Below are 13,102 nucleotides of genomic sequence, written 5' to 3' on the forward strand. Positions count from 1 at the left end.
CAGTGAGAACCATCCTGCTAGGCTCTTATTAGGAGTTCAGTTGGTTTAATTGTGTGTCCTTCAGTGATTTATGGTTCAATTATAGCCATCCTGTGTCACTATACCTGACTAATAGATAGACTTTAACAGCTACCACTAGTACTGATTTCTATTTGCTTTCTTATGTTGAACCTAGACAGGCATCTATACATCGACACATAGATTGTTTGAGGCACTTATTTCATTTATTTTGGAACTCATAGATCATTTCCACCATTCAGAGTGCTGGCGATTGTTTGAGTTTTGCTTTCTAATGAGCCAACTTCAGTTGCATATTATTGCAGCATGCCTACACCTCTAGGTGAACAATAATACAGTTGCACATATGCAAAAACTATGTACTAGAAATAGCCGCTATAAAAGTGAGAGTCTTCTAGGAATATAAAGTTAAAGTCCTTTTATCGTCTTTTTTTTAAATTCAGGCGTTTATTGAATTTTAAATTTCACAACATTGGTTCATTCAATGCATTATATACTTCCATTACAATATTGAGTACTTAGCAACAGTATCTTGCATGTAATTAGTAGATAAGCATCAATATGAACAATTAGCATAGTTTAACAGTGCTTGAGCCATTAACTAGTTCATCCCTAGCTGTGCATTGTATAGTTATATCTTAAGTAGCCCAGTCAAGCCATTTATCCCATATTTTGTGGTACTTTTTGGGGCTTCCCCTTTTCTGATAGATAAGGTTTTCAAGTGTGGATATACGTTTGGTTTCTAAAACCTATTGGGAGGGCCTTTTATCGTCTTAAAAAAAATGGTTAAAGAAACCTCTTTACTTTTTATTTCATTTTGAGTTCCCTCAACATATTCATATTGTTCACTCTCCTCCAGGCAGTAGACTAATTCCTTTCCAGAGAAAGAAGCATGTAACATTTGTGTGCATGCCATGATACTTACATTTCACCATGACCATGTAGACATCAATTGTGCAGACTGGTGGCTGAGGAAGTCTTTCTCCTTTCTCCAGTAAGTCAGGGATTTCCCGTGTTGGGATACCATCATAGGGTTTTCCACCAAATGTCATAAGCTCCCAGACAGTGACACCTTTGAGAAATAGTTTTAGTTAAATTTTAAATAAACAATATATATTACATTTTTATTAACTCTTTGCAAACTGAAGTACTTGCCATAGCTCCAGACATCACTCTGATGGGTAAACTTTCTGTAATGGATACACTCTAGGGCCATCCATTTAATGGGCATCTGTATAAGGAGCACATACACAACTCAAATACAGTATATAAACCTTAAACAAGAAAACAAGTTAAAACTCTGACAAAGACATCACATCAGGATATGTAATATTGACACATACTGCTTTGCAAAGCTAAAGACCTAAGCCTAAGATATCATAAATAATGTTTGCTGAACAATGTTATAAACCAGTTTATTACTTAACCTGGTGCATTAACATCTGAAGTGATGATACATAAAACGCAGTTACACATTCTGCCTAGAAAAAGAAGTGTCAGTGCAATTAACCAATTTTAGCCTATTCCAATCCAAGCCGTGAGATTATATTAATCACTTACCTTGCCACCATCTGCATTATATTCTTTTTCATCTCCTTCCAAAAGCCGTGCCAGTCCAAAGTCGGTGATCTTCACATGATTGGGAGACTTGACCAGAACATTCCGAGCTGCCAGATCTCTGTGAACAAGACGCCTTTCTTCCAAATACATCATGCCCTGTGAAAATAGTATAGGTGTGTCATGAGTACTTACAGTAAGATTATGTAATAATTGGTAACTATAAATAATAATGGGTCATTTAATAAGAATAATTTAATAGGAAATACATCTACTTAATCCAGATTTTCCATACACTTTTAAGGTGTTTTTACATTTCATTCAAACATTTATAAAAAAATATAAACAAAGACAGTATGAAACCCACTAAAACCCATACAGGAACAGAATAATTAAAACATTATTCCATGGCTGCCCTTATTGTTTGATAAGTAACAATTAAGTTAAGATATCAAGGTTTTGCACAGAAAATGGTTAAGTTCTTTGCAGATCGTCAGTCCGAGGTATATTTGCAACTACCTAAATGTACTTATAGTAATGCTTAATAGTCTGGATATTTTAATTGCTTTCACAGATTACTGTACATTGTGGTCAAAATTATGAAGTCAAAAAAATATCAGTTCCCAAAACAAGGCCGATCAGGATATTAAACATTTAATTAATAGTTTACTAACATTAGTGCTATGCAACAGCAGTGCGGAAATAAATTGCATCCAATCAGATCTCTGCTGGCATGTTCTAACTCAGGGATCCCCAACTTTTTTTTTTTTACCTGTGAGCCACATTCAAATGTAAAAAGACTTGGGGAGCAACACAAGCATTGAAAAAAACTTTCTTGGGTTCAGCAAAAGGGCTGTGATTGGCCCCTATATGAACTGGCAACCAAAACTTGCCCCCAAGCCAAGAATTCACCGGGAGCAACATCCAAGGGGTTGGTGAGCAGTATGTTGCCCATAAACCACTGGTTGGGGATCACAGTTCTAACTTATAAAATTAACCTCTATTTGGTTACTAAGGATAACTGTGCAGGTGCATGTTGGGAAAATGAGCCCCTCTGAGGTTGCCACACCATGATTCCCCTAAACTATATTGGTCCTTTAAACATACCACTCTTTTGGTGGGAATTAGTTCGAGTCATTCTGCCAGCTCCCCTGTACTTACAGTATATAAGTGAAAAGTAAATATATAAATAATTGACCCATTACTTCCAGTGAGTATTCATTTAGCATAAGTAGCCTCTCAATGCACAGAGTACATTAATGGCACAGTCTCCCATGGCAATCGTCCAATCTGTCTCTTTCTTCTATTAATACTGTATACTTGCATGCTAAGGCGGTTAGACACAATCCATGCTCCGTGTCTGCGCCCAGAGCACATTCACTCCGTTGTGAGCTGTTTGCTATTAATGAAGCATCCAGGTGTCCTGACAGATAAGGCAACAATACATTCACTGTGTGCTTGTGCTTATCCAAAGCATTGCTCAGAGCCTGAACAGTACAACACACATACTCACTGTAACATTCTACTTTACTAACTTCTTCCTGTAATTAAATACTAAAAGTGCTTTTGTTAATTTGTAAATAATGTGGCTAATTCCAGCTTTGCTTACCACTTCTATTTCAGAAGGCTCAGTTTACACTGTATTTGACATTACTACAGGTATGGGACCTGTTAACCTCAATGCTCCATACTGGGGGTTTTCCAGATATGGGGTCTTTCTGTAATTTGGATCACCATATCTTAAGTGTGATAAAAATCATTTAAACATTAAATAAACTCAATAGGATTGTTTTGCCTCCAATAATGATTACTTGTATCTTAGGAACAAGTACAAAGTACTGTTTCATTATTTCAGAGAAAAAAGCAATCATTTTTAAAATTTTGAATAGTTTGATTAAAATCTAGTCTATGGAAAATGGTATTACTGTAATTCAAGGATTTTTTGGATAATGGGTTTCTGGATAACCGATCCCATACCTGTATAAAAGATTTGATAGCTTCAAGATAACAAACATCTTGTTGTTGCAGTGTTTTGAGGTACACAATATATACCTGCAAGTGTTTTCTAAAGTTCTCACAGTAACAGTACATTAGGTATAATTGGTGTGATTTTGTCATCATGTATCATTTTCAAAATTCAACCGATTTTGATTTTTTTTTTATGACATTTATGCAGTAATGCATTTTACTATGTTAGTTGTTACAGCTGACTACTTAGAGCAGTGATCCCCAACCAGTGGCTCAGGGGCAACATGTTGCTCACCAACCCCTTGTATGTTGCTCTCAGTGCCCCCAAACCAGGTAGTTATTCTTTAATCCTGACTTGGTGGCAAGTTTTGGTTGAATAAAAACAAGATTTGTTACCAAATAAAGCCTCCTGTAAGCTGATAGTGTGCATAGAGGCTACCTAATAGCCAACCTTAGCCCTTATTAAGCACCTCAATTAACTTTAATAATGCTTGTGTTGCTCTCTAAGCCTTTTTACATTTGACTGTGGAGTAAGAAAGGTTGGGTAGGATCCAACCTGGCAGTGGTTGAATAAGAGACAGAAGATAGGATAGAACCAGAGGGAATTGTAGTAAAAAGCAATAATAACAATAAAATTGTAGCTTCACAGTTTAACAGCCTGATTGTATGCATCCGTGACCCCCATTTGAATGTTAAAAAGAGGCAGAAGAATTAGGCAAATAATTAATAAACTATAAATTTAAAGAAATATTTTTCTATAACATACTAAATGCTGAATGGTGAACTAACCATATAATTGTGGCTAATTAGAGAAACCACCGGAAATTCCTTAGTACAGGTATTATTATTAACCCACATTTATATGGAGGTGTTACAGGAAAACAAACCCTCCCTGTTCTTGCACCTTATGCAGCCCAGACTTGCCACAAGTACATAGATTTTATTTCTTTTTCTTGTCTTTCTCACATGCCTTTCAGTCATTTCTGAAGGGCAGCAGCATGAAGAAGCTTCATTTGGAAAAATGGGAAGAAGTAGATAGCAGCTCAGCTGAATAAGTCTGTCTGAGAAAAACACTAAATTGTATTTGACTGATGTCTAATACAATATGGCTACAGGAAGAGATGAGATAGGTTACTCAACAGAACGGTCTCTTTAGTTAAACTAAGTTAAACACCTCTATTCTGAGATAGCTTGTACATTTATAAAGTGAAAATATAATGTTAGCATATGTTTCTAATAGCCCTGTTTTGCTATGAAAAGGAACAGCATCAATATATCAGTATCAACATGATAATATTTTTAATTTTCTCTGATCTTTCAGATTTATGATTTCATTAAAGGTGTATTCTTGCTGCCAGCAGAGTCCCTATCTTAACAATATGTAAAAGAAACCTGAGCACTCACTTACTGCACATTTTTATCCTGGCTTTATTTATAGAATAAACAACTCAGTTCTAATTCTTTAATTATTTTGATATTGGGGTTTCATGGATATTTGCAAGCAGTGCAGGAAGCATATAACATCACTATGAAGCATGGTGGGGGCAATAACATATAAAGTAATCCTTATTGGCAAAACAACCCTATTGGGTTTAATATTAATGTAATATTTAAAAGATTTGAGTAGACTTAAGGTATGTAGATCCAAATTACAGAAAGATCCCTTATCTGAAAAAAAAACACCAGGTCCAGAGCATTCTAGATAATGGGTCCCATATCTGTATTCATTTAATGTTCCCAGTATTTATGTGATACCCACTAAGAGGACATCCCTTTTCAGGGCATTCTGAAGAATAGGTTCCTTTTAATAATGATACCAATCATCAGGGACTTTTACAATATTTCTTGACATGAAAAGAGAAAAAAAAAACTCCAATGTTTTATTTCTGAGTGAGGAAATAAAGAGCAAACAGCAGGAATTCCTCGATGCTGACTACCCAATTTTAAACAATCCAAAGTAACAAAGGAAAATACAAAATATATAAAACTGGAAATCTCATTTAAAAAAGCATCACGTGGAGATTTCTTCTAAAATAGGTCATGGTGTGGGTTGGGGGGGTCTGTGCAGTTAAATCCCACACCATGTTGGAATTTCAATGGAATAAAAGAAAAGAGATGGCTGTATGAATGTTGTGTTTCAGCTGAAAGATTTTGCAGTGTCCTGTCTGGAATAAATGAGCTACATTAAGTCAGAAAAGCACCAGGCTGAAGAAGGGATCTGACAGGTGAGAATGCAGCTTGCTTACAGCCATTGTGACCTAAAATCGGGATACAGCAGAGAGCTAGAATAAACCCCCACAGGTTCCATGAGACTTTCTCATCCAAGAGACATAATTATGATAAGGACCTATTTTAAGTGGGTTACAATACCTTCAGTCATGTATTAATTGTGCCTAAAAGTACTTGAACATCAAAGCTTGCATTTCATTAGAGAGGAAAGTGTTTTTTTTATGTTACAAGTAATTACTAATAATCTTCAGTGTAGGCTGCTAACAATATGCAATTTGTTTAGTCTGCTGGCCATGTGGCAGTCCAGTGGATATTATGCAGAAAAACTCCAGGCAGAACCATTCACAGAGCTGTAGGAAAAAGAAGCTTTAAAAAGAGGAAAACATTAACTGCTTAAAACAACAACTGCTCTTAGGTAGCTGGTTGGTAGGAACTGACCTGACACCCCCCGAGACACAGGATGATGGTGTAAGAAAAAGTTTTACTCATATACAGTGATTGCCATACTTTATATATTCCCATTTCTTTGCACTGGGGCATAAACAGGGGTTCTGTTATTTTCCTTTGCAATATTCATTTCTATTTATAAATTATTGGTAGGTTGGTTTAGTTCTGCTACTGCTAAACATTCTTATTTTCTGTTTCCAATGAGTTAATTTACAAATGCTTCTCTTTATGTGGTACATGTAGTCTGAAATATTCAATAACAATAGCAAATATCAAAAGTTAAGCCAGGTAGCCAAGGTTTAAAACAAGGATTAAAACATGTTTAGGGCCACTGACAAATCTAGAATTCCATCTATAAAGTACCCCAGGATGGTTGAGTTTGTGCCAGGAAGCAGGAAATGTCACACAACCAGCAGAATATACACTTCCTTATGGACCTATTGAAAAATACCCACAGTACTGATTAAATGCTGTTAAAGATTTTAGGACACATGTACATTCCCAAGTGCATTGAGCAAAGTGCAATTTCAAGTGCAATTGCCATGTTTTTTTCCCACAATGCATTGCTTTTTCCCACAATTCCAGTCACAAAGCCAAAGCTCTTGATCCAATTGTGCAGCACCACAGCAACTGTATGCTATCTGGTGAAATTAACTCAATTGAACATGCACTTTGATGCAAATAGGTCACAGTTGTGCTTAATATTTTCAAAGTCTGGCATGATTTCTGGTGTTTGGCATGAGAATGAGCCTGGGTATCAGTTAAGGTACTACAATCAGTGGGGGGTGCCTAACATTAGGCACCCCCCTCCCCAGTGAATGCAACTTTCCTTTGCCTTTAATATATGGTTATATGTAATTCTTCCAGCAAAAATCTCAAGTAATAGCTATTTTAAAAGCTCTTATTGATATTCTCTTGTTACGGTCTAAAATTGCCTATTATGTGATGTTACGTGACTATTGATGTGTAAAATGAGCTTTCCTGATTTACTATGAAACACTTATTTAATTCTATTGAATTTATGGCCTCTGTGCAGGTATCTAAATCAATCTCAGATAAATCTGTATAAGGCCCCATTGGGAAGATGGGAGACTCCACCGCAGGAAGCTGAACATAAACTAAATTGCTTATTTTTCCAGAGCTCAACTAGAACATTTTTAACAATACACAGATAAATTAGATTTTTTTTTTATATTTTCTATGTTTTGTTTTAAATATCTTGAAAGTTATAAATAACAAGCAATAAAAAGCCAGGCACAAACATGAATGTATGCAGCACAGTATTAATGATGAAAATGCTGAGTGAGTAACATCCTATGGCTCCCACCCTCAGAAGAAAAATATTCATGTTAGTTCTGTAAGCAGTTCCATAAACGGCATTCTTTATCTGTAGATCATAGCAACCATTTCAATAATGATACAGGACACATTTAAATGGTGGTATAAACTCACAGCTTATTTTTTACCTATAGTAATAAGGACTATAGGACTATTAGTCCTAGCACTGGACCAGATGGAACCATAAATCACTAAACCATCTACTGTATCACTGCAAATAAAACAAATTCCTAATTAAAAAAATGTATAAAATTGTGATTTGTTTTTTTGTGGGATTGGGGAGCAGAGAGGGTGGTTGGTGTTTCTTTTTTCCAGACCATAACTTCAGTAGGGACTAGGTACCCCATCTACCTGAAAATTGGTTACAAAAATATGTTCATTTTAAGAAAGACCCTAGGGCTTATTTGTCACCATAGGTGCAGTTGTGGACGCAAACAAATGGACACAGACATTGTGCATATCGATACCATTCATTAAAGGCACTTTTGTACAAAGATGTTCATTTACCTGCCCTGTAGTTGAGCTCAGTACAAAAGAAAGCCTGTTGATGCAGGGGAGCCCTGGAGCTCAGGATCCTGTGTAAACTCCCTCTAGTGAAGGTCTGGGCCATGGGCACCAGTTCCACCATTACTCATGGTAATATACATACAGTATACTGTACTCCAGCTAACTGATCTTTCCATTTTAATGAACCCTGGAGCTACTAACACATTTAAGCTTGAGGTAATTCAATTGTTCCCTCTGCAGTCTGTGTCAATTTAAAAGATCATTTTCAGCATAAATGTTTTGGTTTCAACAAATTACAAGTATATCTGTACCAGATGTACCTCTTGTCCACAATATGCTGTAATTGTGGGGAATACTTTACAATCTGGGTAAAAAACATGGTAAATTGCATCTAAAATTGAACTGTGACATTGGGGCAAATATGGAAATGTGATTGTTGCTCAGAGCCACCTTCCCATGCATCCCTGCTCTGCACATACTTCTAAATAGTTAAATAAACTACAAGCACTTGCTTTAATGATTCCTGGAAAATCTGTGACTCTTAAAGCATCTGCAACATCTAAGAGCTACCATCCAATTCAAAGGCAAAGAATGAGTGAAAGTGCAGTGTCCCCTATGATTGTGACCATTCCAGAAGTATCAGCTCAGGCATTTGCCAACAATGCAGTACTGTGTCCCCTTTGATTGCTTAGACATTTGACAATATTTTTTATCAATTGTATCTACTGTATACTGAAGTTATACAACATATTTATAAGCATGGCCCACAGTCTTGGCCACCTCAACCTTGCTTATTGTCACCATGACTATACTGGGGACTGACCTAAAAGTTCCAGTTAATCCCACACCCTAACACCCTACTATTTCACTTTAGCCAAAACCCAAAGGGCACTTTGACAGCACAGACAGTGGCAGATGAAATATTAGTTACATCTTGTAGATTGTAAGCTCTTTTGGGCAGGGCCCTCTTCACCTCTTGTATCGGTTATTGATTGCTATATATATTACTCTGTATGTCCAATGTATGAAACCCACTTATTGTACAGCGCTGCGGAATATGTTGGCGGTTTATAAATAAATGTTAATAATAATAATAATCACAGTATCTTAGAAGCGTGGTTACATGTAATCGACTACAGTTACATAGAAGCGAATGCGGCATCTCTAACACAGACATCTTTTACTGTTACAAAATGTTTAGACTCATGTTAATACGTCACGCAGAAACTGAACTTATGGTGATGGAGTTCTCAAACCGTGCAGGGCCTCTGCTATATATTTAAAGATGACGCCAGAATCAACATAATAGGAAAAACAAATATCATTCCAACCTTTTGCTTCTTTAAATAATACTTTTAGTATCCCTCTATCCTTTAGTATTGATTACTACTGAAAATGTATTCTCCTGTTACAGACAATTGCTTGTTTTAATTGAAACTGTACAGAACAGGAACCATACCTTATGCACATTCTCTTGTTATAGAGCCATCTGTGTATTCATTTCAATAGCAAAGTCATAAAATGTCATGCTTTTGATTGTAATGGCTTTTCATACACTATTATTCTTTTTTCCTATCATAGATAAATGCACTGGCTCTGAAACCCCACCAGAACAGAACAAAAACATAAGAAAAAACACAGCACTAAGATGCCAAAACAGCTGCACAGCTTTACTGTTCAAATTTAGAAATGTCATTGCACCTTACTAGCTTTTCCTAAATTTGGAATGTAAACACTCCTTATGCAACCAGATTTGGTGCTTAGCGGGTAATAGTTTAGGATGGCATTCCAACAAGGCACATTAGAAGCAGCATATGCACAGCAGCCCAACTGATATAAGGCACAGGGAACCTCATTAAAAATAAAATAGAAGCACAAAGATAGAGAGTGTGCCTGTCGGGAATGAAAACCTTTAAAGCAGAACATATTTATTAAAACTATATTATACTCACAAACCCATGAGTGCACCAGTGAAAATATATTCGCAGCATTTCTGGAATTTTTACTTTATGCTGTATTATAGTGTTCCATTAATCAGACTGTACTTTTAATCACAAGCATCTCCTCTTAAGGGACACTGGGGCTCGACACTCAACCAGTTGTAAAAGTTTCATTGAGCATTATTGTCTTAAAGTGGCAAAATACACCTATTTAATATGTAAAAAAACCCAGATATTTTGTCTTTTATTTTAATAAAAATATTTATTGTTTTAGTAACTTGTTGCACTACTATCTTATAGTGTTACACACGCCCCATTTGCCTTTGCTAATCCAAAAATGCACAGTAGCGCAGCAGGGTTGATGGGCACTTTCCCATTAATCTTGTCTTCCAAGCGTTCACCAACACAGAACATGCACAGTTCCATATTGGCTTCACCTACACATGCTCCTGGTGTGAGATCACTGGGAAAGGGAGGTTAAGTGGAGTGAGATAGCAACCAACAACCCTGCTGTGCTACTTTTCTTTTTCAATACAGGTAAGGCAAAAGGGACAGTATTAGGAGAGCCCCAGTGGAGAGGGAGACATCCCCGGGGTACTTACTTGCATCAAATGCCCTTAGTTCTCTTTTTTTAATTTAAAAGAGAAGTGAGAGGTGGCAGCCCCAAAATATGCACAGAGCCACCATTACTGCAGTGTCCCATATATTTTAAAGCTACTACTTGGTTACTTGCAAAAGTCTGAACTTTAGGGTCTGGCACTAATCCTCATAGGATAGGTGTGCATCTACTATAGGGAAGTATGTATGTATGTATATTTTTTTATATATTTAGTGCTACTCATGTACACAGTGCTGCATAGCAGAACAATAAATACATAGAACAAACAGTGGCCAATACACTAACAAATATAAATAAATACTAAGTACAGTTACATTACAGCTAAGTGTAGGGGCACACTAAGCACATCATCCACTTGCTTCAGCCTGCACTTTGTATGCAGGTGAAGAAAAGCTGATCCGCTGTTTTGTATTGCTTCATTGATAGACAAGGCTTTGGCCTGCGTAAAGCTACACTGAGCGGATTTCACAATTTTGGGCTCAGTGTAGCACCACACAGGCCAACGCTGTGTCTGTCAATGGCGCTGCACAAAAGAGTGAATGACAGTGGATACGCTTTCCTTTGCTTGAGTACAAAATAAAGGCTAAGGGAAGGCAAAGTGGACGATCCGCTCAGTGTGCCCCAAAGAGACCAAAGGAAGAAGATCCCTGCCGCAGTAGTTCAACAAATAAAAACATATACAAATAGATATTATTCGATTGCCTGCCCGACATCTCCTTATAGGAAACAATGCTAAATAAAACCTCTTTCATAGTCTCTCGAGCCAGCAGTGCAAACTCACGCAAGAGGATCAATTTCAATGAAATTCCTGCAAACCAACAAGTCCTTGTAACTTACTGTTTCTCAATGTTCCGTATATTAGAAGTCTGTTATCAGTAGTAGGGGCCACCACCTCCCTTGTGCCATAGTACATCTTAATTAATTCCACTAAAGACTTCTCAAGTATTCTTCTTAGTATTTCTTAGTGCATTGCATTTATTGAGATTTTAGCACAACATGTTTCAGACCACTAGGGATCCTTTCGGTGTAACTCGCACCCAATGAAAGATTCCTAGTGGTGGCCTGAAATGCAATGCACTAAGTGCAGCACTCATACTAGAATATAAGAATTTTAAATTGCAGCCTGTGCAGACACTTTCCATAGGGACTTAGCAAAGTATGACTGGATTACACTATGCCAACCATGCACTGGATTTTGGTAAAATTACATTCGTACTTTGAGACATTTTTTCCCTTCTCGATCTTCCTTGATTTTCTCTGCCTATTGTTCTCCTTTGCACGTGTCAAGCTTTTAATAAAACACTATGCATTGCAGCAGCATTTGTGTACCAGAGATTAGAGTCTCTCTCCTTCAGATCCAGACAAGAAGTATCTCCACAACATGTGCAGTGAAGGGGTGAATGTAAATTGCCTTTAGGATCAGCGCGCTTCTAAGGCTTATTCTCTGGATAAATATGACGTGTGCTGCAGTTTTGTGAGAGAGTAAGTGGCAAGTCATTATTCCAGCTAGAGGACAGGGAAAGGAGAAAGTCTGAAGTGAGTAGCAAATTGAGATCCCACAGTCTGCTGATCACTGCTACAGACTTCTACTGAATTCCAGCGAGAGCATTTCAAAGGCGCGCAGCTTTCCCTTGTGCCATGGATCATCTCTCTTTGGCTTCCTATGGCAGCATTTCTGCAGCAGCACTGAGCAGCATTTATTTACAAGTCTGTGTATAGCATCTAATATTTATAGCGTTTGGATGTTGCCATCGTATTTGACAAATGCTATTATTGGCCATTACTAAGTTTGTACATTTTCATCATGATACCCCCTTAAGGCACTTCTTTTTTTCTAGTGAAAACAAAGCCAGTGTGTGCATGACAGGTGGATTCCTGCCAAAGAGTCTCACATGGGGAAGTAGGACACCAAATAACATTAGCTTAGGGGCCTATTTTTCAAGCAGAGTGAAATGATTTACACTGAAAAACATGGTAACATGTGGTATAAAATAGCATAGATCCACTTCTCTCAGCCCTGCGTTTTCCGTCAGCCTGAAAGAAGCGGATCCACTTCCCTACACTGCCTGTGTGCCTGCACTGAAAACTACAGAATCTGCTTCAGAGCAGCCACACATGGTGGAGCAGAGCGCAGGTTCACCCATAAATGCCTACTTTCGCATTTTGCAGGAGGACCTACGCTCCCCTGTGTGTGCCTACAGACGCAGATACTGTAGTTTTCAGCGCAGGTACACGGGCAGCGTAGGGAACCAGATCTGCTTTGATCAGATTGACAGAAAAACACAAGGCTGAGAGAAGCGGATCTACTCTATGTTTGACCTCGCCCTAAAGCTGCTCACACTTAGGAGGTGATTTATCAACAGTTGACCTTGATTTTTTTTTCTCGATTCAATTTTTTTTCTTGAATTCGAATTCGAGTTATGGTTGCAAAAAACCTGGGAACTCAAATGTAAAAAATTGCCAGGTAAAAGCTTGTGAG

The 13,102-nt window shown here is 37.4% G+C and overlaps 1 protein-coding gene across 1 annotated transcript in view; it reads right to left on the reverse strand.

Annotated features, from left to right (window-relative positions):
- erbb4 (erb-b2 receptor tyrosine kinase 4) overlaps positions 1 to 13,102 on the reverse strand; it is a 501,591-nt gene that overhangs the window by 31,218 nt on the left and 457,271 nt on the right. Inside the window, exons 21-23 of the mRNA XM_031892892.1 lie at positions 1,579 to 1,734; positions 1,174 to 1,249; positions 944 to 1,090 (exon numbers count right to left, since the gene is read on the reverse strand). Of these exons, the coding sequence (XP_031748752.1) occupies positions 944 to 1,090; positions 1,174 to 1,249; positions 1,579 to 1,734 (379 nt within the window). The remainder of the gene's footprint in view (positions 1 to 943; positions 1,091 to 1,173; positions 1,250 to 1,578; positions 1,735 to 13,102) is intronic.

The sequence above is a fragment of the Xenopus tropicalis genome, chromosome 9 (genome assembly GCF_000004195.4).
Source record: "Xenopus tropicalis strain Nigerian chromosome 9, UCB_Xtro_10.0, whole genome shotgun sequence".
Classification (NCBI taxonomy): Eukaryota; Metazoa; Chordata; class Amphibia; order Anura; family Pipidae; genus Xenopus; species Xenopus tropicalis.